The 25,045-nt window shown below is 36.7% G+C and overlaps 1 protein-coding gene across 50 annotated transcripts in view; it reads right to left on the bottom strand.

The window, feature by feature from the left end:
- Window positions 1–1,068: 1,068 nt before the first annotated feature.
- The window catches only part of ANK2 (ankyrin 2), a 699,003-nt gene continuing 675,026 nt past the window's right edge, over window positions 1,069–25,045 (bottom strand). For 18 of the 50 annotated variants that reach the window (XM_074396618.1, XM_074396586.1, XM_074396603.1 and 15 more), the window contains 8 exons: window positions 23,466–23,540; window positions 20,903–21,034; window positions 19,172–19,315; window positions 16,548–16,833; window positions 14,571–14,862; window positions 11,481–11,564; window positions 11,203–11,367; window positions 1,069–3,339 (listed from right to left, as the gene is read on the bottom strand). In XM_074396618.1, coding sequence (XP_074252719.1) covers window positions 3,325–3,339; window positions 11,203–11,367; window positions 11,481–11,564; window positions 14,571–14,862; window positions 16,548–16,833; window positions 19,172–19,315; window positions 20,903–21,034; window positions 23,466–23,540 — 1,193 coding nt within the window. In that variant the 3' untranslated portion in view covers window positions 1,069–3,324. Of the gene's footprint in view, window positions 3,340–6,569; window positions 6,662–9,715; window positions 9,899–11,202; window positions 11,368–11,480; window positions 11,565–12,049; window positions 12,143–14,570; window positions 14,863–16,547; window positions 16,834–19,171; window positions 19,316–20,902; window positions 21,035–23,465; window positions 23,541–25,045 lie in introns of all 50 variants that reach the window. The other 32 variants (XM_074396595.1, XM_074396589.1, XM_074396606.1 and 29 more) reach the window with 10 other exon arrangements.

The following is a 25,045-nucleotide window of genomic DNA, read 5'->3' as shown; positions in this document are numbered from 1 at the left end:
GCTTATATGTCACTTACACCTCTTTATGACTAATACAAGTGATTTATGATAATCTCTCATTCTGGAAGTTTCCCCCACCCTACCTTTAAATATATTTCTGTAACACGGCATATGAGTCACTGAAGTTCTTTTACAAAAATGGGTTTTGCACAGCAAATAATTAAACTTGAGAAGACGTTGAATCTTCTCTGATGCTTTGATCTCCTTAATCAAACCCAAAGTAACACAAGCCCAGAGTTCCCGTTAAGTAGAAAGTACAGCACATTACACAAATGAGAGGGAAAGAGATGATCACACAGACACTCCTACTTTAGAATTATTTTTGACTTTAACTGTTTTCTATGGAAAATGTCAAGCATAATTGGTACATAACTTTCAGAAGACCTGTAAATCAAGCAGGGATAGAAATCAGATCCAGTGAGCTTCCTGTCTCATACCAGATAAGATTTAGATCAAACCTACTCAATTTCTAAATTATGTCTTTTTTGTTTTGTTTTTACTGTAAAAAATGTTATAGCAGCAGTAAAGGGATTTTTCAAGAAATGAAAGAAAACTCTCCAAACACAACTGGTTTTGATTTTGCATAGTCCTGCCCTGGCTTTATTTATATTAATTATTCATTTAATTTTAAATTCTCGGTCTCTAAGAAAAAAACTCCAGAGCCAACTGCTGTTCCCAAAGGCAGAAGGTGTTTAGTGGCAGCATGGCCTCATGGGAGAGGACCAAACCAGCCTTGCATTGCTGCCAACCCCACTTACTCTTTCTCATCTCCTGCAAGTCCTCAAATTCCTATTTTTTTTTTCATTTAGTAGTGATCCAAAACTAAAATCCTATTTTCTCCTTTTGCATAACAAGAACAATGAAAATTTCTTGAGGGCAGAGGCAAAATCTATTTATCCCAGTGATTAATCCAGTTCTGGTAGATAGCATATTCAATAACTAAATAGAAACTATAAGAAAAAAAGCAATTTGTGTCTTTCTGTTGGTTTCAAGTCTAGCTCATCTTTTTAATAACCTTATTCTCCTGAAATCACAGATTTGTGATAAAGAAGAACAAATCACTGTTGCCACATTTAACACTTGTACATTTTATTTAATTAAATCAGCCATTGTACACATTGCAGCTATGTATTGTTAGTGTTGTATTTTTTTTTCCATTAACTAATACATGCCCTCATAGATATATTCAATTAGTGTTATCACCATGGGAACAAGATGCTGATTCGTCAACTGAAAATTCACTTCTTCTCACAGTATTCAAGTTTTTGATAACACAGCAAAAATCAAAATCAAAAAAGGTGAATAACCATTATGTTGTTACACAGACATCATCTGCACTGCAAATAACACAACAGAAATGCTTTTCTTGAGCTCCAGTGAAGGTTTTGACAAGAAGGCCATAGGGTGTCTCAAAAAGTTTCACCATCGGCCTCTCTTATTTTGGCTGCCAAAGAATGTTTGATTTCCTATCCAACTGCCAGAAAGTGCTAGCGCTTGAGGCTTAGGAGATGTGGCTTGTGGGAAACCTCCCTCCCAGGAAATTTTTTCTCTTGGCAACATTACTTTAAATGATGAAGTGCCATTGTTTGTCGCATTTGTTTTTGACATTCAGAGCAATGAGTCATTTTTGCACAACAGGAAAAGACCAGATAATTGGAAAATGTTCAATCCCTGGAGGATAGACTCTGTCCTTTTTTATTTAAATTTCATCTTCATTGAATATACTTTTCTTTAACAAATGACTGATTCAAAATGTATACTGTTTATATGAATATATTTGTGAATATATATATGTGAAAATGCTACACAGCTTCAACCACTAGAGGAATAAGGAAGAGGACATGGAAATTACTCAGACTGTTATAGTCCCTTATTTGAGACAAACAAACAGAAGTGCACAAATGCACTTAAGAGTTTCCAAGGGAGTGTGGATTTCAAATAAATAAACCAAAAATTTTAACCAAAACCAATTTTTCAAGGATTTCTCAATCTCTTCTGCAAGCTGAAAAACAGACCTAGCTGGACAGTGAAAAGTGCTCACTCAGGGTAAAAAGAATGGAAACCATTAATGTGATTAGAAGAGGGGTTAGACCGTGGTTTTGATTTTTAAATGCCACATGCAGGTATTAGAGAAGATATCAACCTGAAAAAAAGAAAAAGAAAAAGACACCACTCCAACGTACTGAAGGAGTTTAACCTTTTATGTAGTGGGTAAATCTTGTTTCCAATGAATTATCTACAGTGCAGTGGCCAGAAGTAAGTACCACCAGTAAGACAGCGTGGTTTGCTAAAGCAGCAATGAAAACTGGAAAACTACAGTAGTTATAGCTTTTAAAATACCCTGCCAACTTTTCCAAAATCTAAAGACCTGAAGATGCTAGAACGCCACACAATGTGGCTGCTAGCAACTGAATACCCCATCGTTTCATTCTGTGTGCCCTCTGCTCCCTTCTCCCCTGCCTCGGAGTGGCTGTTGGAGAGTCCTAAGTCATGGCTAGCCAGCACCAGCAGTAACTTCTCAGGACAGTTCTTCAAGGCTATTAACCCACCTTTAGCTGGGAGCAGTGGCTACTCTGGAAGTTCTAAGGACATGATTAGGTCTGAAGTGCTTCTTTTGCAGTAAAACTGTCTTATCACTCGATTGTGTTAGCAATATCTTAATTAACCATTGTTCAGCAATTTCTAGAGGCCTTTTATTCTGATGCCCAGTGTAGTTATAATAGGCAGTGGTTTTAATTTTAATGTGTTGTTCCTCTGAGCATTTCAGCTATATACATTGTAAATAGATATCCCTTAGAAGGATTCCTATATAATGTCACTTGAAGAGGTCTGCAGGTGAAGTTCTTCTGATCAATGGATTTTCACGGATCTTGTGCAGAAGCAAAGAACCATGGAGGTGGCCAGTTCCCAGGTTAGCACAGACACAACATAGTACTGGATACAGCATCCGGTATGAAGGATGCCATCTTTGGTCACAAATTAGCTTTATAGTTAAAGAGGATGGGGGAAAACTAAAACAAAATGCCATATATTTGCTAACAGTGGAAATGTCGGGGTATCCCATTAATTAGGCCAGTTAGGTCACTCCTCTGCTGAAACAGGAAGCTGCATATTGAGTGAATGTGTGGTTTCTGGTGTGAGAACTGGGCAGCCCCTCATTTGGCCTCTTGCTTCAAGTCCTCCTTGCAGAAATGCCGAAGGAGCTGCTGGAGATCGCGCTGGAGATCGTCCCGGTCTAGTGCTTCTGGTACATCCTCCTGGTGCTCCAAGTCAATGCGTTTTCCATGCTGGTCCTTCACCACAGCCCTCTTCTGTGTACTGGCTTTACTCATTGTTGTCCTGGAGAAAAGCAGATAAACAGAATTATGCTCTTTTCGCTGTTAGAGGGCAGCTGTTAGGTATGAAGGTGGCCATTGCACTGAGTACTTACTGTCTTACCTTTAGATGTTTTCACACCGAAGTATTAGCATAACAAACTATGTACATATTTTTTATGTCTTTTTTTAAAACATGGCTCCCCTCCCTAAAACGATTCATGAGATTTTTTAAAGTGTGTTTTGGAACAAGGAGGATTTTTTTTTTTAAATCTTTAAGAAAAATTCCAAATAAATGAAATCATACTTTAATTTGATCTTCTCAAAGACTAACGACAAAACCATTCATGTTTTGATCATGTAGCCCTGACTTAATCGAGTTTGGTTCATTCTGAAATAGTACCACAAGTACCCATTGAGAGGCTAAAAAAAGTAGTTTTTAATTTATTTGAAACACTTCAGCTGCCAGCTTAAACCTTACAGTCACACCCTGACCCAAACCTCCCAAAATTATGTTTTCAGAGAGCTTTTTGATGAGACATAGGTCTTTAAAAACTAAAATATTAGTCTATCAATATATAAGAAGGTGGCTGCTAACAAAAGATGAAAATCTGCCCAGGCCTCTAACTACCATCTGGAGATGGTGGGGGAGGAAGGGAAAAAGAGAAAAGCCATTGAGAGACTACCGCTTCTTCTGTATTCTCAGAACTCACAGATGTTGCTCATTTTGTGTATTTCTTGCCATTTAATAGTCTGTTCCTTACTTGCTTCCCTTGCAAGACTGGTCGTCACTTGAGAAAAGGAAGTAGATCCCCCTTTTTTTGAGATGGCACCCGGCTTTGTTGGTTAGGCTGGAGTGCAGTGGTGCAATCTCAGCTCACTGCAACCTCCGCCTCCTGGGTTCAAGCAATTCTCTGGCCTCAGCCTCCTGAGCAGCTGGGATTATAGGCATGTGCCATCATGCCCAGATAATTTTTTGTACTTTTAGTAGAGACAGGGTTTTGTCATGTTGACCAGGCTGGTCTCAAACTCCTAAGCTCAGGTGATCTGTTCCCCTTGGCCTCCCAAAGTGTTGGGATTACAGGTGTGAGTAACCACGTTCAGCCAGAGATATAACTTTTGTATAGTCGTACTAATTTTAAGTCATACTAATATTTTCCTGTAATGGTACTTAAAAATAATTATAATTTGCTCATTCTCAGTTCTTTTCACTATATAATTCTTTTTTGTTTTGTTTTGTTTGTTTGTTTGTTGTTTTTAGAGTAAAGTAAAAGCGAGCTTACTAGAAAAGTAAATGAATAAAGAATGGCTACTCCATAAGCAGAGCAGCCCTTTTCACTATATACTTCTAAATGTAGATCTTCATTCCACAAATATTTGATGAATCCGTTTTATGTGCCAGATATTGTTATTATAAAAAGTAAGGAAATTGAACCTTAGAGAATTTAAGCAATAGTCCAAATAAAAAAAAATAACAGTTAGTATGCAGTGGGGCCAAGAGCCAAAGATTCCTAGAGCCTGAGTCCATAACCATTTACCATGTATCTTCACTTAAAACATCCAGAGGAAATGATCAGTTTTTGGAGCTTTACACAGCATTTTCCTTATAGGTTCCCAGTGCTCAGAAGCTGGAAGTTCTGCCATCTTCCAATACGTCTGTGATTTTGTGACGATCATCCTAACTTCCAAAAAAATAACTTACTTCAGCCCAAATACTTCCAGCTTTCTTTTGGACATCGTTTCCTTCTTCCCTCCTGTTCTCCTACTCTCCTTTTTTTTTTTTTAATGCTATATGAATTGTTCTGCATCTGGAAGCAAACTCAAATTTGTTCTTGCTGATGGAAAGGTCAAATTTGATTCCAATGATTGAAATTAGGTTATGTTTTTCTAAATATTTAGCAACCTTTTTTTTTCTTCAAAAAGGCACAGTTCTGACTATTTCTGCAAAGAGCTAGTAGAAGCCTTTATAGCACTGATGCCAGGGGTTAAGCCTCCATTATAGGATATTTCAGCATATTTTGTGCAGGCAAATGTAAGCCAATGTGCTTCTGAATATGCACATGTATGTGATGTCTTCAACGATGTATAACATAAAGCATCATACATCACAAATAGAGTTCCACAACTAACTAGCATACATAACTAACTGGCTGTGGAACTGTATGGAATTGTCTATATTTCTGGTTTCAAATTCACCAGCTGTAATTGAGAACTTTGAATTAATTGGTCTCTAAATCTATTCCAGTTTGAAGAGCCCAACATATGCATGAATTATGTGGTTTCACCTAAATAATTGAATAAAAGACTTAAAAGTTGAGAGTATAAAAGGCATTTTATCCTTAGTTCACGTAGCATTTTTAAAGTTCTGAGAGAGCAATTATACTCTTTTAAATTCCTAGCTGCTGCTGTTTTCCCATTTGATTGGAGGGTGGAATTGCGACAGAACCTTTAATTTTGCTGCTCTAATTATTATGTTCTAAAGGCTTAAAATAGTTTTGTAGCATACTCTGAATGACAATCTCTCCTTTTCAATGAAGTGAAAAGCACAATGGTAACTTGGATTTCCATTGTGTCTTTTCACTGAGAAGCTGAGCACATTTTATTAATCTTAATACTTACAGTGCTGTTACAGAGTAGATCTATGGAACAGTGTCCAAGTTTATACATCAAATCCATGACAGAGACTGGGGCAGACCGGCGTGCCTAGCAGTCAGCCCCCTTGCATAAGCATAAAAATGTACTGCTTACTGCTTTCATGACACTTGCTTAACTCATTAAAGCCCCAGTTTTCAGCATGGCTAGGTACATTTGTTTCATGGGTATCAAACTCAGGCATATGTTATTTGCCACTCACATGCAGAATCATAAAACAGCTGTTAAAAGAAAGCACATATCATTCAAAGTAATGGTTTACTAAGATTGAGCTAAATAGAGCTAGTCACAAAATTAATTTGTGTTCCGTTGATTAGATTATTCTTCCTATGCTCTCTGAATCTATATCCGAAGTCTGGCTTTAACTAAGTTGAGGACTTGCTAAAACTCAGGGAGTCAGACTGTGTAAGCTCGAGTCTGATACTTGCTATGACTTATGTTTAAAGTATCAAGAGGATACACTGATGGGTCCATTACTTGACCAAAATAGCCAGTTCTCTGTGGGCTTTAGGGCATATGTAGGAATTCTCCCCTTCTTTTCTTAAAATTGGAAAAATTTTTATGGTGTTAGTTGGCAAAGCATCACCCCATGCTAACCCAAACCTTTTAATTATTGATCCATCCTCTTTCAGGATCTCATTCTCTACTAAACTGGGTAAGTGGACTTCCATGTGGCTACCTGTGTAACTCAAAGCCTGAAGTAAGAAGAAAAGAAAAGAGAAAGCTCGTCATAAACCACAGACTTTCAAACCATCTATTGCTTTGCTTTACTCATCGTCAGTATGAAAAGATACTTGAAGGGATAAATAAATACAATTCCTAGAAGCAGATCTAAGTTCGGAGTTTTATTTAACAAGTCCTTTTAGTTTCTCTCATTTGATTTTTTTAATGCAAATTTAAAATTTATTATTTTATTTTATTTTATTTTATTTTATTTATTTATTTTTCTTTATTGCATTTTAGGTTTGGGGGTACATGTGAAGAACATGCAAGATTGTTGCATAGGTACACACATGGCAGTGTGGTTTGCGGCCTTCCTTCCCCTCACCTCTATCTGTCATTTCTCCCCATGCTACCTCTTCCCACCTCCCCACCTGAGTTTCTCTCATTTGTGAGGGAAATTTGTTATTTTACTTAACAAAAGCTGCTAACTAATATCCATATGGATTGACTTTCAATTTCCTCCGTGCTTCACACTACTCCTTTCACAGTGAAGATTTTAATGATAAATATAATGACCAGAGGCTACAACAAGCAAACAAGGCCCAACAGCGTAACTCAGGTAATTCATCTTTTGATCATTCAAGATTGCTAGCTGTCCAAATGTGAAAACTGAAAGTATTTAAAAAGGTTTGCTTTTAATACTCCAGTGAATTAACACATAATTTCAATATATATTAAGGGTATAGAAGACACACATATAGCATTTAATGTGAAAATGTTCCAATAGCAAAAATACTTTTTAGATGTTTGCACATACCCAGGATTCCTTAGTCAAAACTCTGGGGCCAGATGTGTTTCAACAATTTAGATTTTTTTTTTGTCCCTTTTGGATTTTAGCAAGGTAATATAATGCATATACAGTCACATACCACATAATGACATTTTGATTAAGAATGGACTGCATATATGACATGGTTCCATAAGATTATAATGGAGCTAAAAAAATTCCTATCACCCAATGATGCTATAGCTGTTCTAACTTCATGGTGCAATGTGTTACTCAGATGGGTGCGGTGATGCTGGTGTAGATAAACCTACTAAGCTGCTAATCATATAAAAGCGTATCACATACAATTATGTAGAGTACATAATACTTGATAATGTTAACAAATGACCATGTTACTGGTTTATGTACGGTAAATAAATTTACTATGTATAGTAAATACATAAATCAGTTAGCAGTCACTTATCATTATCAAGTACTATAAAAGTGATACTTTATCGCTATTTTAGAGTGTACTTCTTTTGTTTATTAAAAGACAGTTAATTATCAAGGAGCCTCAGATAGTTCTTCAGGAGGTATTGTAGAAGAAGGTATCGTTTTCTTAGGAGATGACAGCTCTGTGCATCATTGCTCATGATGAACTTCCAGTGGCACAGTATGTGGAGGAGAAAGACAGTGAGATTGAGAATTCTCATCTTGTGAAGGCCTAGGCTAATGTATATGTTTAGGTCTTTTGTTTTTAGCAAAAAAAAAAAAAAAAAAAAAAATCTTAAAAAGTAAAAACAAATAATAAATTTAAAAAATTAAAAACAGAAAAAAGTTTATATAACAATATAAAGAAAAACCATTTATTCACGCACCTTCACAACCTGTTTGCATTTTAACCTGTGTTGTTACAAAAGAGTCAAAAGTTAAAACAAATGTGGAAGCTTATAAAGTCAAAGAGTTACAGTAAGCTAAAGTTAATTTACTATTACAGAAGTAAGATTTTTTTAAAAGTAAAGGAAAATTTTTAAAAAATTCAGCATAGCCTAAATGTACAGTGTTGATAAAGTCCACAGCAGTGTACAGCAATGTCCTAGGTCTTCACCTTCACTCACCACTCACTCACTGACTCACCCAGAGCAACTTCTAGTCCCGCAAGCTGCATCCATGGTGAGTATACTATTCCGGGAGAACGCTGTTAATCTTTTATTTTGTGTGTTTACTGTATCTGTTTTATTTTTAGATGGGGAAATACTTACCATTGTGTTATAATTGCCTACAGTATTCAGCACAGTAACATGCTGTGCAGGTTTGTAGCCTAGGAGCAATAGGCTATACCATATACCCTAGGTGTGTAGTAAGCAATACCATCTAGGTTTGTGTAAGGACACTCTACAATGTTCACACAATGACAAAGTTGCCTAACGATGCATTTCCTAGCACATATCCTTGTCATTCAAACCCACATATGCCTAGTGAAAGCTGGGCATGTGAGAGTTATTTATATCCTACTGCTCAAGGTCATCACCAATGTCTGATTTTCCACTCGTGCAAAACTTTAAAAAATTGCAACCTCTGGCATAAATGGGTTAAGTGATGCATGACTGTACTGTATAATACTGACACCCCAGAGGAGGTAAAGATGGCATCCTGTAACCAAACCCACTTTTTATCATTGAAATGTTCATTCTAAGTGGAATTTAAAAACTTTGTGTCATAATGGCTCCATACCAATTTATTTCAAGTTTCATTTCCAAATTAACTTAAAAATTTGTTTTGGTTTTCAGAATTTTGGGATTTTAGTAACAGTTTGTGGATCTGTTACTTTGGACCCATTTTCAAACTGTTGGAAACCAGAACTTAAATAGTTGTAAATGCTTTTAAAAATTATGGACATGGAATATATCTGAATTTTCTTTAATATCAATCACAGATGATATTTGAAAAGACTGGCTAAAAATACAATTTGCAATGTCTTTATTCCTTTCCCTTATTAACTGGCAGTGCAAGACATTTCTGCGACTTTTAAACAAGATCTATAATCATACTGCAGCTCCAGTTTGAGTCTGATTCAGCGTAAGCAAATCCTGGTTATCTGAATTTTTAAAAGCTGTTAACGTGACACTAAGGAACACCACAGTCTGAGGAAACGTTACTCTGCAAGTTATTCAAACAGGAGTTCTACCCTCTTGAATTATTCCACACCTTTCCATGAATTCATGTATGGAATGACACAGTGACAAACATTTTTCTTTTCAAATGCAAAGCAACATAAAACACACACACATACAAAGACAAGATGATGATGCTTCTATACCTCTTCAAAGTCATCTTTGGCTGAAGGAAGATCAGTGGCTAAACTAGAATCCCCCAGATGTTTCTCCATCCTCTCTCCACGTACCACAGTTGTTTTAACAACTTTGCTGACTCTACGGCCTTCCACTGGCTCAGCCTGAAATTGTGAGGTACTGGACAAAATGCTGGGCTCACACAAAGTGACCTAATGAATGAAGGACACACAATAGACAATGTCTGACTGCCAAACATAACTATGATGAATTTTTTCTATATTAAAAAACAAAGGACAAAAATAAAATGTTTCCAGAAAACAGCAATGGGAAGCAGAGTTAGAAAAAAACAAACTATAATCTATTGGTAATATCTACATCATGACTGTTTCTTCACAACACCAAAGCAACCTTAATTAGTCATTTGAACAAAGAGTTACCAGTTTTGGGAATAAGAAACTGACTGCTCAGTGTAATACAGACATAATAATATGTGAAGAATCTCTCTTTTCTCGTGTTTAAATAATTTCTTTTGGTATTATGAAGATGAAGTTAGCCCTCAAAGGAGGAAATCTAAAAGCTATGAGAAGCTGAAAAGTAGATTTCTAGAGAATTCTCATGTGCATAATATAAAATTTTGAGGATGCGAAGGAATGGAAAATAGTGAGAGTTTCACAAACTATTTGTCAAAAGAAGTCAATACATTCCTGAAAGAGGGAAGTAAAACAGAAATAAATAAAAGTATAACTCTGCAGATGCAATGGCTCATGCCTGTAATTCCAGCACTTTGGGAGACCGAGGCAGGTGGATCATTTGAGATCAGGAATTTGAGACCAGCGTGGCCATCATGGTGAAATGCTATCTCTACTAAAAATACAAAAATTAGCCGGGAGTGCTGGTGGGTGCCTGTAAACCCAACTACTGGGAGGCTAAGGCAGCAGAATTGCTTGAACTTGGGAGGTGGAGGTTGCAGTGAACTGGAATTGCACCACTGCGCTTCTGCCTGGGTGACAGTGAGACTCCATCTCAAAAAAAAAAAAAAAAAAAGATAAAGAATTTCTAGATCCTTATTTTAGTAACTCTGCAATGCAGACATCTGAATCTCAAATATTTATCTGGAGTGACTTTCAGATGGCTCGTGTGCCAACTCCACACAAGCACCACAGTGCATTTTTATATGGTCTCTCCAGAGCATACTGATTGCCCAGCAAATAGAATTATAATCCTTCAAAATCTGACTTTTGGATGTCTGCCACGGTCAATCATGAATTAAATAGAGTAGAGATTTTTAAAAAGGGCAAACAAAAACAACAGGTATAATGTGTAGACGTCTCCCTGATGGCTGTCTTTAAATCACATAGAATCATGGGGGAAGAAAAAGTGAATGTCCAACTAAAAGCAAACTACCTAGAAAAGGGAGAAGTGGCCAATATGAGTAAACGATCTCATTCATCTTTTTTGAGCTCGAATATGGTCCTCTCCATTGAATGGGTTTTAGAGAATCAGGTTGTCTCACCTCTGACTGCTCGGTGTCACTCTTCAATACAACACGCTTTATAACTTTGGAATAGCCATCCCCTTCCTCGATGTTGACAGTTTCCTGTGGCATTCCCTGCACCGTAATCTCTTCCTTCTCTGTGCCTTCAGAGGATATATACCGCCTAATGATTTTCCTAGTAACCTGAAATGTATTTCATTTGTGTATCTTATTTCTGTGTGGCAGTATCATGGAATTGATAAATTTTAAAAACAGGAAGTTTGCAATCAACCCTGTTAGGATATTCTAGACAATACCTTCTTTACCACAGTGTGTCCGTGTTCATCAATGTATTCTTCTTCTGTGACTGTTTCTGGGGGTATTTCAGGCATATCGTCTCCCTAAACAGTTGGGAGAAAAGGGTCACTGTGCTGTTTGGCACCGATTCTGAGGAACTACTCCCAAGTGCTTATAACACAAGGAATGTTAGAAAATCAAAGGCGATGTTGAGAAGCATTGCTGAGATACAAAATTCTGGCAACTAGTTTGTTTAAAAGAAAAATGCAGGTGGGTAAAAACATGCTTAGGAGAATCTGATCAAAGTTAGACAAAACTTCAACAAAAATAGGTAAGCGAGAGGTAAGGTGGATGGAAGTGAAGAAGCCAAATCTTGCTCTTGCTTGGTGGCTCTCTTGAAGGAAGGCTGCAAACATCATGACCACTGCATTTCTTTACGAACAGAATTGAGGAGAGTTAAGGGATCTGCTTTCGAATGGCCATGCACTACCTAAGGAACATGCCAAGGCTTCATAGATCCAGGTTGATCACACTCTAAGGGTATGGGGACAGAATGGTCCCTGACGTGCAGTAATTTAACAGCGGGTACCTGAATAATCACTCGCCGGCGGACAACCCTGGTAGTTACCATCGCCTCCTCATCTGAGCTGGCCTCCAGCTCCCCTAATTCCTCTGTTAGCTCCTGGTGGAAGCATGGAAGCATTGTTTTGTTTAACATGCTAAGGAATGACTTCACTACCGGTTTCTTCTTTTGCTTACATTGTATTATGAGACTTTTACTCGTGGAGGCTTGGGTGGACAAGTTGGTAGAGGTGAAAACAAGTGTGTGCTGGTCTCAGACTTCAACAAAAAATACAGTGTTTTAGTTTCTTTTGCTGTTTTTTTTTTTTTTTTTTTTTTGGTCCAATGAATGAAAAACAATTCTGGAATTCTGAGAGCTGTTGGAGAACCCATCTGTCAAAATCTTTCCAAAAATCAAGCAGCTTGCTCACATGGCTTCTTTTACTTCAACTCCTATTTTTAAAAGCCTGATTATAAACATAGACCCTCAGCAGCTGAGTAAACATGTATGAATCACTGACACTTGTGCTTAGGCTTGGACTTATTAGCCCAAAGGTATAGGAATATCCCCTGTTTCTAGAAGAACTTCTTGCAGGAAGTCAACATTTCCTGTAGCTATTATCTAACCAACAGTGTGTCTCCCTGGCATGAAAAAAGACAGAGTATGAACAATATTAGACTAATTTTGCAGAGAAGTTGAGATAAAGTGGTCGATAGTATTTTAGGGCTCTGGCCAAAAGCCAGAGATAAAGCAAAGAACATAATTTTAGCTTAGCACACATTATTTTAGGAATCATATATCAAATTACTGTTTCCTAATGAAATTTTGTTTTTAAAAAAGAGAAAGCTCAAGTAGGTTTACTTAACATATTGTGAAACTCAACTTATATGTTTACATTTATCTATGCTAAAGGAAGACATGTAAATTCCAAACCAAATTATACTTTAAATATAATCAGGAATATGGTTGGCCTAGGAATATGGTTGGCAAGAAAAGTGATTAAAATTGAATTCCCAAGTTAGGGTTATGAGAAATAAGGGTCAATATGGGAAACTTAAGAAAAATGCCTGGATACTCATCAAGAGTAAGTTGAACAGGCCTGTATAAATGATGTGAAATTCTGAATGACTTATAAAAATGTATTCATTTTGTCAGATTAAACATATGTATTATCCAGATAATTGTTTCAAGTCTAACTCCACTAAGCCTGTGGACTCTTAGGCTAAATTTGGTAGCTTTTAGCCCAGATAACATGTATGAAACATTTTTACTAGTATTGATTTAAGCCAAGAACTGGAGATATGAGTAATTCTGTGCAAAAGCAAACTTGGAATAGAAATTCATTCATGGGATGAATTTATTATTTAAGAAAACTGCCAAAATCAGAACACAGTTGTCATCTGCTTGGATCTTTCCTAATTTTAGTTATGATTTCAGATAATTCCCAGCAGCAGGTCTCATTCTTACAGCGAGCAAAAACAAATGTGTTTCTTAAGCCCAAAGGTACGCTGTTTCACTTTATTTTCCTCCCAAAATTTCATTTAGTTTAACTCTTCTTTTACTACTAATTTTTATATTAATGCTCTAAAAACACTTCGAAATAGAAAACATTTTTGAATTCTATTACTTTTTAAAAGGAAAAACAATATATAATTTAATTTATATTAAATTTAAGTTTAGTTCAAACAGATTCTCCTACTTCTTTGTGTCTTAGAATCCTCTGAGGAGTTATTGAAAAGGCAAATTCTCACTCTCTCTCCTCACCCTGGGATTCATTCTAATTCAGGATTTCTGAGGAGGGATCCAGCTTTCCAATCAATTCTGAGGTATGTGAACTATACAGATCACATTTTGAGAATAAATGGCTGATTCATTTATTCACATCATCCCCACTCTTCTTCACAATTTTAAAACTCACAGAATGAGAAAGGAAGTGCTGTGATGCACTCTTAGGCCACTCACAGGCATTTGCACGTTTAGAAACTGCAGTAAGTTTAGGCACTATGTTCTTTTTCTCAGTCATTCCTAACATAAATCTTTAAAAAATCTGACGTGGAAATCATCTTGCCTCTAATGAGAAAAACTTATTTTGGCAACTAAACCCCACCCAATAGCCACAGTTTGTGTGTTCAACACCTGACAGCCCAGAGATCCTACAAGCCGGCTGGTCCCAGCACATCTCATGGCAGACTTAACTTGGCACTGTGAATCTCTGCCACCAGCTTTCACGCCTAAGTTTACTAATTTTGAAAAGCTCCTCCAGATATGTTGTGTCACCACCGTGTTTACTTTTCTTAGCAAAAGAGTTTCCCATGTGATCAGAACAGGGCTTCTGGTCAAATCGTTAGCACTGAAACTGCACCATTTCTTCTAGATTCCTGGGCTCTCAGATTTTAAAGGGGGTTGAGGGTTTCCATGTGCCAAATTGATGAATTTGGTTAACTTTTTTGGTTTGAAGTGAAAAAATAAAACATCAGAAAAATGGAAACTGGAGGGAGATTTGTAGCTTTGTTACAGCTGGGTGAGGAAGTGGAGAAGAACGTCTTACCTTTTCAAAAGCTGCATCTTCATCGACTCTTTCACAGGTCTCTAGCCGGTTATGGGCAGACTCCACTATTATGAGGCTGGTTTTCCGTGGAGAACTCTCCTGTCTGTGCTCTGAGGGCTCGTCGGGTTCTTGTATGATGGGAGAGCCTCCCTGCTCGCTGGATGTTGGGGTCTGCAGATACAGCCTCTCCTCCTCAGGAGGGGTGCTAACTTCCTCAGGTGTCTTGCTGGGAGAGCCGGGTACTGCCGTAGGCTTCTGAGTCTCTGACGCTTCTGTTCCTGGACTTGTCACACTGGAATGAAAAAGCTAAATGATACTTCAGGCACATTTGCGTGTCACTTCCTGCTCAAGCAAGGAAATCACAAGGCAAGATGGAACTGGTTTTTCCATAGTCTATGACAGTCAAAACAGTCTGACAATTAAAATTGTGTTTGTACATTTTGCCAAGAAAGGACATTTGAATAAAGTAATATGACAAGATATAGAGTCATAGTTCATTGATCTAGCATTGGCAGAGAGTGATGTATTATTCTAAAGATAAATATGATCCTAAAATGTATTACACTTACCCAGCCTCTACAATGTAGATAAGTTATAGCTTCATCTTTTCTAACTCAAGGTGATATTGGGGATGCGAGGAGTTTTATGTAAAGGTTTGTAGATAATAAGGCTTTTGAAGCAAGAATCACAATTTGGCAGAATTAAATAAATCTCCATGCTAATATAGTTTTCATAACTATAAATACAAGGAAATTCTTAGAGTACCTCTGAAAAACTATTTCATAATAGAGGCATCTGTTGACATGGAAACTTTTTTCATTGATATAGTCCGGAGCTACTCCAGTGTAACCTTATATAATCTCAACTACTAAATAAGAAGATTCTTGGCCTCTTCTGTGCCCTCTTTTGGTATTTAGTGCATTTTTTTTTTTTGGTCACTCCATAGATATTAAATGCCTAAAATGTCTCTGTTATCCTCTCCTCTTCTTCCCATCTTTTCCTTGGTCCTTCTCCTTCTTTCTTACATTTTCTTTATGCTCACTCTTAAAACCTACAGGATGATAGGACAAGGGTGGCTCTGGGGAAGAAGAGAGAATTTCATTATGCATTTCATTCTCTTCTCATGTCAGTGACCGCAAAACTCACCAAATGACAAGGGAATGCTTTGATACAATCACATGACACCCTATTCTCAGACTTCAGGGTGAGGGATATGTTGGCCTTCCTCATGATTTGTTTTCTTTTTCTGGACCATCAGTGTCAATTAAACAACTCTTTCTTTTTGATTTCCATAAAGGCCAGAACTTAAATCTGAGGAGAGTTAGGCTCCGTGGTTTCTTTTAGCCAGAAGCTCTTCAGAACACTTCTCTCTATTTCCACCCCAACTCTATTCCACCTCATTTTAATAGTCTTTTCTTCTATGTGGCTAGTTTGCATTGCATTTACACTTCTATGGTTAGTCCCCTCATAGCTTGGTTGAAATGCACCATTGGCTGTGGTATCTCCATCATCGCTGCTCATACTTCCAGCCAGCAATGGCACCATGAGCTCCACGACGGAAGCACTACAGAGCAAATGAGGTGCAGCAATATTACAAGTCATGGCCATGTCATCTACAGGGAATTTTATAGTTTAGATGATGCTTTCATAGACACACTATACTTTTGACCCTGTGAGATGAGTCAGGTATGTATTATTACTATACTTTATAGATGTGGAAATGAATATTTAAAGCACTTAAGGACTTGTTCAAAGTCACAGCTCTGGAAGTTGGTTCTTATATGTCTGTGCCACACAACACTGTCACAATTATGTCTCTTACATGTTAATGCTTTTTTTCCCCTTTAGCTCTGGCACTTATGATGGATAGGGTCATTTTAAAATTATTTAAAAACCAGTTACGCTTACATATACCTGGCACCCACATTAGCCTGTATCTATGGAATTATATTTGACAGGCTTTCTTTGGAAACTCACAAATATTCCTGCTGATATTCCAGAGATGACTCTTCAGGCAGGTCTTGCATTTTCCCTGAGAAATCCTGTTGAACTTGCTCCTTGTGAGTTTGGGGAAAGAGTGCTGCGGATGAGCTGTCCCCTTCAGTTTTGGGGATGCCATCCTGAAATGTGGAATAACCAACAGAAATGTCTTCCTCTGAGACAATAGGAGGGTGATCGCAGATCTCGCTTTCTTTAGAAACAGCTTGCTCCTCTTTCTGCTTGTGCTGTGCAGTGCATAACTCCTCTTGAAGTACTGAGAACCCTAAAGGGAGAATGATTTAAGTATTTAGTTGAAGCTTACTTATACTGAATGGATATTTATTAAGTAACTACTATGTGCTACATCCTGAGATAAGCCCACGGATTATAAAGATGAAGAAGACACCATGTCCACCTTCAAGATACTGATCACGTAGAAGAGTCCAGACAAGTAAGAGTCAATTCCATTGCACAGCAACTGGGCCACAGGTGCCAGTCAATGAGTGTGGGAGCACTTAACATGGGCTTAGGATTTGGAAAGGAAATGCAGAGTGTGTTACATGCTAAGGAGACCTAATGGTAAGCAGGAATTGACTGATAGTCAAAGCATAGAATCTAAAGAGTAAGAAGAGTGACAGTCAACAATTATCATAATAAATAATGGCTAATAGGCACAATTCCAAGTGCATTGCAAGTATTAGCTTGATTAATCCTCACTCTAACACTATGAGGATAGTACTCTTTTTATGTAGAGTCTCTTTTGACAGGCTAAGGAATTTTATCATATCCAAGGAAATGAGGAGTCATTGAAAGATGTTTAGCAGAGGAGTGACTGGCATTCATCTATTTATTCATGTATTCAACAGATACATTTTGAGTATCCATTTTGTAGTATGTGTTGCTTAAATGCTGGACATATAGCAGTGAACAAGATAGAAAAAGCTTCTGTCCTCACTGAACTTGCATTTCTGCAGATATACATTTGTGATAAATACTGGGAGAAAAGTAAACCAGGATAAAGGTAGAGGATAAATGGGGTTAGTATTTTAAATAGACTTGTCCTAAGGTTCCGCTTAGGAGGTGATATTTGAGAGAAAAAGTTATATGTTGATCTGAGGAAAGTGAGAGAAAAAGTTATATGTTGATCTGAGGAAAGAACATGCTAGGGTGGAGAGAGCAGAAAATACCAGGGCCCTGAAACAGGAGAATGCAGAGGGTTCTCCAGGAATGGCAAGGAGGCCAGGCATGAAGGAGCAGTGAGACAGAGAGAGTGGTGGGAGATGGGGAAAAGCCATGAGGCTTTTGCTCAACACTCAGATACATCATCACTTACATCCACGAGAAGTAAGCTGACACAGAACGAAAAGACTCAGGAGAAACATCCAGTAAAGTAGAAAAAAAAAAAAAAAGACGAAGAAGAAGCGAATAAGAATGTCATGAAAATTAAGCAGAGAAAGTGTTTTCAGAAGAAAGCCTTCAGTATTCATGCCAAATGTTACTCAGAGGCAAAGTAAGTTGAAGACTGAGAACTTCCTGCTAAATTTGACCATGAGGAAACAACAGGTGAATTTTAAAAGATTGACTAGAGTGAATTATAGAGAGAGTTCTAGAGGGAATGGGAAGAGGACGCAGAGAAAGGAAATTCAAACTGTTGTTTTAAGAGGTTTCCTATAAAACAAATAGAGTAACAGCAATAATACCAGGGGGACATACAGGGTAAAAGGAGTTATTTGCTTTGTTTTGTTTTTAAAGATGGCATCTATTAAAGCACGGTTTAATGCTGTTGGGTACAGTCTAGTGGAAGGAAGCCAAAATGGATAGGTGCAGGAATGGAGTCCCTGATTGGGTAAAAGGAGATGAAATCTAGTACAAAACAAGAGATGATGGCTTTAGCAAAGTAACGAAATTTTGTCCATTTTAATAGGATGGAATGCAGAGTAAGTATATGCATTGGGATACACTCATGTTGGTAGATTTGTGGTAGCAAAATATACACATTTGCTTCTGGTTATTCTTATTTTTCTAAGAAATATGAAGCGTGGTCATCGGCTGGGAATAAATAAAGAAAAGAGACAAGGTTTGAAGGAAGAAGAGAACATGTAAAATAGAGATAAAAGAGAGAAAAAAAAAATAGTGTTAGAGACCACAAATGAATGAGAATAGGTTAGGGAAACTTTGATATTGAAAAGGTGGTAGGGCCAATGGCTGGAGGTCCCTGCAGGTCTGAAGAACTGTTGGTTCAGAAATAAAAGAGAAAATGTACAGTCATTGGTAGTGATATAATCCTAGTTGTGCGCCTAGAAATGCATGGCTAAGGCAGAGTAAAAAATATATGTAAGAAGTGCCACCATGGAATTGAGGAAAGGGGATTCAATGGATCATTCTGTCATCTGTGAAATAACAAAGAACAAGCATGAAGCAGAGGTGGGAGGGTTCTATTCAACAGGGAGGAAAGCCTCAGGGTAGCAAGAAAAAGAATGTATGATCACCACAGGTCATGGTCTACCTTCTGAATGAAAAAAAACAGTATGTCCAGTGCCTCAATTAACCACACACAGACACAATACACACACACACACACACACACACACACACACACACACACACACACAATGTTTGACCTTCACTATGATCCAGTGTAATGGTCTGTTCAATTTCTGCGTAACTATGACTGATGCGCTCCTGGAGAGGTTCTGTGTTGGTCTCCATGAGATGAACAATGTCCATTCGGTTGATCTTGGTGAGACATTCAATGAGGTTGGTATCTAACATATTAGAGAAAGAGCATTTATCACAACTGAGAGGTACTCCTTTAAAAATCTTTTTCACTCAACTGCCTTACTGAATTTTTCATATCTGTATAGGAAACAATCAAAGCCTAATTAAATGTCTTTGTACAAATAAGCAAACAGACAAAAGAGATATGTACAAAAAAGGTGGCACAGCATGGGCACAAGCCCTAAACATACAATTGTCAGATAACATACAGGACACCTGTCATACCTGAATTGCAGATCAAAAAAAACACTTCTTTAGTATAAATATGCCCCAAATATTACATGGGACATGTTTATGCTAAAAACATATTTTCTGACCACCTGAGACTTAAATTTAACTGGGCGCTGTTCTGTTTTTATTTGCTAAATCTGACACTCCTACTTAGAAGAACGTAAAGAGAAGGAATGATAAATGTAGACTGGATGTTATTTGTGAGTAAAGGAAGCAGAAACAGAGGTAATGCACTATCAAGAAACAATGCTAAATAAAGCAATTATGTTCACTTATCAATATTTAAAAAACATTAGGGCTTGAGTAACATTACTGTTAAAAGTGAGGGCTGTTATCATTTCCTGCACTTAATGCTGTTCATACACATATCATGCAAGAGTCTTTATGCGACATGCATACTTTAGAAGTGACAGTAACTTGTTCTCATTTGCTTAGAGGAGTTCACTAAGTTTTCACTCAACATCATTGGTAGGTTCTTAGAAAACAATATTCTGGTCACAAAACACTGTCAAACTTCTAAATAAAACCCCAAACATTTGGAATACTAAACACTGAAGTGAAAATGAGTTACACATAGATTTAAGAAAGATTAATAAATATAAGTCAGATAATTATTCAATTTTTGAGGAACCAGTAGTGATAGTGGTCATAGTGGTGGTGGAGTTCAATCAAGGAATAAACCTTCACAAAGTGAAAAATGTAAGGAGCACCTCCCACCATGCCGTTCATAAACAAACAATAACAAATATGATGGGCTTGCTGAGCACTTTCCTAAGGCATCATTTATTTCATGCACTTGTATAATTATCATACACTGTATGCATTTTTATTTGACAATAATTTGTATTCATTCATTCATGCTTGCTTTTTTTCTTTCTTTTCCCAATCCCCTTATTCAGTTCAGGATCTCAAGTGGCTGGAACTTAACCTAGCAGCTCAGAGCACTTTGCATGGGAATCAACCTGGGAGAGGATACCATCCCATTGTAGGGTGCTTTCACACACACCCACACCCACTCAGACTGGGACAATGCAGAAACATCAGTGAAATTAATGTGCACATCTTTGGGATGTGGGAGGAAACCGGAGTACTGAGGAAATAGCCACGCAAATATGGAGAGGATACAAAAACTATACACAAACAGTGGCCTTGCTGGGAATTGATTATTTTTTCTCATCAATGTTATAAGGAAATGACATTGAACAAAATGATATTACTCAATGACTTGTTGCACTTCAATTAATGGCATTTGTTACTTTACTGTTTTACTGAATTTGCAAGATGCGGCTGTTGAGCAAGACATGTCCAACTTTAGCGCAATATACACATAGTTCCCCACTTACCTGTAGCATGCTTCCCATCCCTCTCCAACCAGTACTTCAGCAGTGCATGACTCTGGTCTTGAAGAGAGTTGGGATTTTCAATTCGAATTTGATGAATTTGCTCCTCAGTGAAATCCAGTTCTCTTGCCAATTCTAGAAGATAAAATACTACTTTGTAAACACATTAACATCAAAGTTCTAGTCTCTACAACTTGCTTTGTGATTTTGTAAACAATGTGTTCTTTATATTGCAGTGAGTATTTGGGTTCTTTTATTTCTACATATTAGAAGTGACTCTTATATGCCTTTTATCTTCTAGTATTAAGTGTGGATTTTTTCCCCCGAAAACTGGGTATAGAATTGATCTCTGCATACTGAAAATAGTAAATGTGAGGTAGTGATGATAAGATATGTATAATTCAGGCCCATTTGATTCCAAAATGCAAATGAGATCATTAATACTTGCTTATACTTTTAAGCAAGATAATGGAAAATAAATGACTGATAACAAGAGAAAAAAAAATTTTCCCTTTAATGAACATAGGTGATACTTTGAGTATTATAAATCCTTTTTCTGGATACTTTGATAAATACTAATTGTAGCTATATTATGGTGGTTAGATAAATTCCTTTATTTGATTTGATGTCATGTGAATAAGAGGTCGAGGAAACATTAATTGATCCAGGGAAGAAGACACAAAGTCTTCCTTTGAATTCTATTAATATTCCATAGGGATTGAGTAGGCCCCAGTAGCTCATGCCTGTAATCCTAGAACTTTAGGAGGCTAAAGTAGTAGGGGCTGCTTGAGTTCAGAAGCTAAAGACCAGCCTGGGCCACATAGTGAGATCCCATCTTTACAAAAAATAATTATAAATAATTAGCTGTGTGTGGTAGAGTTTGCCTGAGGTCCTAGCAACTCAGGAGGCTGGGGCTGGAGGATCACTTGAGCCTGGGAGTTTGAAGTTATAGTGAGCTATGATTGTGCCACTACACTCTGACCTAGACAATAGAGCAAGATCCTCTCTCTATAAAACAAAACACACAAAACAATAAACAAACTATTACACATGGATGCTTATACATTATGGGGTGTGTGTTGGTGTGTAAATGGGGTGACTTCTTTTGAAGAAAATTTGACAATATCTTTCAAAATTAAAAATATATGTATCTTTTTCCCCAGCAATTCTACTTCTAAGGATATACCCTATAGATATGCTCACAAAAATATACCAATGCACAAGAATACTTTTTGCCATTACCAGGAAACCATCTAAAGCCCATCAACAAGGGCCATTGACAAAATTATAGAACTTCCATATAGTGGAATTAAATAGCCCCTTAAAAGAATGAAATACATATCTCTATGTTAACAGACTATTTATGAGGAACATTATTCAGTAAATATTTTTCTTACTTTTAAATAACAGGCATAAATATAAGCATTGTATATTTTTTTCTAAAAGCATGAGAAAGTATTAGCAGTTACCTCTGAGGCACAAGGCTAGAAGACAGAGAAGGTATGAGAGCCATATTTACTTATCATTTTATGTCATTCTATATGGTGGTAGGTTTCAATGTTTACCAAATATATACATATTGCATTTAATATGTAGGTATGGATACAAACATATTTAAAGAGCAAAAGAAATACTTCTGAATGTTATCTAGTAAGTCAGTCAGGGAGAGCTTGGTACCATTGTCTCCCCAAATCCCCGAATTAATTAAGTTTGATCAGTATGTAAGAATTACTTTAAAATCATTAAAAGTGAGAAAATGGCTACTCCTCCTGTTTCTAGTCATCTACTCTAAATTATTAATTATCTTTATGAGTATTACTGGCTCCTATTCATCACCAAATCTAAGAAATTGAAAGGAAAAGAATATTACTTTATAATGTTTGTCTCTTTGAAATAGTCACAGTGATATTAAAAAAAAAGACTTAAAAAAATAAAACCAGACTGACAATCTTGCTTTAATAGGTTAAGTCACAGGTAGATGAAAAAGTATGGTTTTTAAAACCTACAAATCATAATTTATAAAGCATATTAATTTTAGATTTCACTTTTTCTTAATAAATTAACATAAAATTTCTATACTTAAAAACTCTCATTTCTCAAAAATATTAGTAAAATATCTCATTCATGTGTGCTTTAACACTTAGCCAAAGCAAATTTTAGTGTTGTTTACTATGAAAATTTTTGACATACGGTATCTAAAAGAAGTAGCCCTGGTTAAATTTCACATTAAATTTGATAATAATTACATCTAAAATTGTTATGAAACATAATAATCTCCCCCAATTTAGATCTCTACAACTGCCAAAGAAGGTTCCTGAAGGTTGCTATGTTGTCTAAATCTTCAAATAGAAAGTTTTATTACTCTAAATTTCAGAGATGACAAAAGGCCTGCCCTGGGCTATACCATTAACTGATGCAGAGCCCAGGTTTTCTAGTTGTTAGTTTATTCTTCTTTTCATATATTCTTTCTCAAGAAAGGGGTGGGGGTACTTTTATGTTGTCAATGATACTTGATTGATGCATCTATGTCATGTTTTATTGGAAAACTGGGTCACATTCTTTTTACCTGTCCAGCTGAAGCCAAGGTGATCAGCAATATAAGCCAGCCTTTCCTCGATCCGTTCCTGCTCATCCTGTGGATCTGGAGAAGGTCAAAAACAGAATGGCCAAAGGTTGTCTATGACAGGAGAGGAACCACAGTACTGATTCATTCAAAGAAAGGAAGTCACTTCTCCAAATATTTGAAAGCACTAACTATATATTACATTTCAGATCATACTGTGTGTCTGATTTCTGGGGTGGAATGGGGAATAGATCTAATATGAATCATGAAAACCATCTGCTTCCATATCTCTTTAATCAAGACTAGTTACTAGACATAATTATATAAGTTGCTGATTTCTAGCAGTTATGACTTTTTAAAAAAATTATCAGAGAGAATACTGCCCACCAGAAGATCATCATCTTCTTCATGAAACACCAGAGAAATCATAAATGGGATGCAGAAGTGGAGCAATTGACTAGGACCTCCTATTATTGCTTGTGGAGGGATAGATCATTTCCAGGTCATGTCTGAAAGGAATCACATCAGAGAGGCACAAGAGATCTCAATCATGAGTTGATCAGACCATCCTGATCAGTGTGGCCAGAAACAACATTTGCCTTGGTCCTGGTGACCTTGTAGAAACGAGTATAAAAGCAAATGCATTTATATGTGTATATTGTATTTGTATGCATATATCTTTTGGACAAAGTTTCTGCCTGCTTTCTATTAAGCTTATATACTACTTACTCCTATAAACTATAATTTTCCCATTCATTTTAACTCCCACTGATTGATGGACAGCATTTTACACCATGGCATAGGAAATTTTGCATAACCCAAATTTAGGAATAACAGTCTTCATTGTAGAGATATTGGAAGAACACAGGCTACTTTTCAAAGCCATCTATGGTTTCCTTTTTTATAACTCAAAGAGCCATCATCCCCTCACAGTCAACTTAAACTGTGCAAAGTTTGAGTTTTTGTTGTCTGCTGCATCTAATTTGAATACATTCTCCATTCATCTACCACATAAATGAAAAGCATATTTTTACCTTAGGTTTGTTTGCTTAAAGTATTTACCAATGGTATCTGAAATCCAACCTTTCTGAATCAAAAACAGATCCACAACAATTAGAATTTCATGTTACGTGAAATCTTCACAAGCAAATGGCTTCCTAATGATTACAAAATTGTAAGTACAAATTATTTTAAAGTATGCAAAGGTAAGAAGAAAAGCGATGAGTCTTTATGCTATGAAACAAAATCCAATGTATTCATGTGCAAAAGTGCTTAATTTGAGTCTAAGCTTGGGACTTCAGAACAACAAAACTCAAAGCTCGCATGGCCTTATTACGTGCAGAGGCTACAGAAAGGCAAGATCACTGTTGCCTGGTTATTATGTTTATGTTTTCCATAAGCATTCTCATTACTCAATCTTGAGATTGTTTTCTTAGACAAGAGTATACAAAGAAAGCACAAAACACAAAGGGCTTACACAAACACATTAGCCACTACAGAAAGCTTAAAGAAAATGAGACACAAATCATCAAATAAAACAAACATACAAAGAAACTATATCAATTTTATGACATGCGTAGCAC

This window comes from Saimiri boliviensis, chromosome 3, assembly GCF_048565385.1.
Source record: "Saimiri boliviensis isolate mSaiBol1 chromosome 3, mSaiBol1.pri, whole genome shotgun sequence".
Classification (NCBI taxonomy): Eukaryota; Metazoa; Chordata; class Mammalia; order Primates; family Cebidae; genus Saimiri; species Saimiri boliviensis.
Note: the sequence above shows the minus strand (reverse complement) of the source record. Positions and strands in the feature narration are given on the sequence as shown.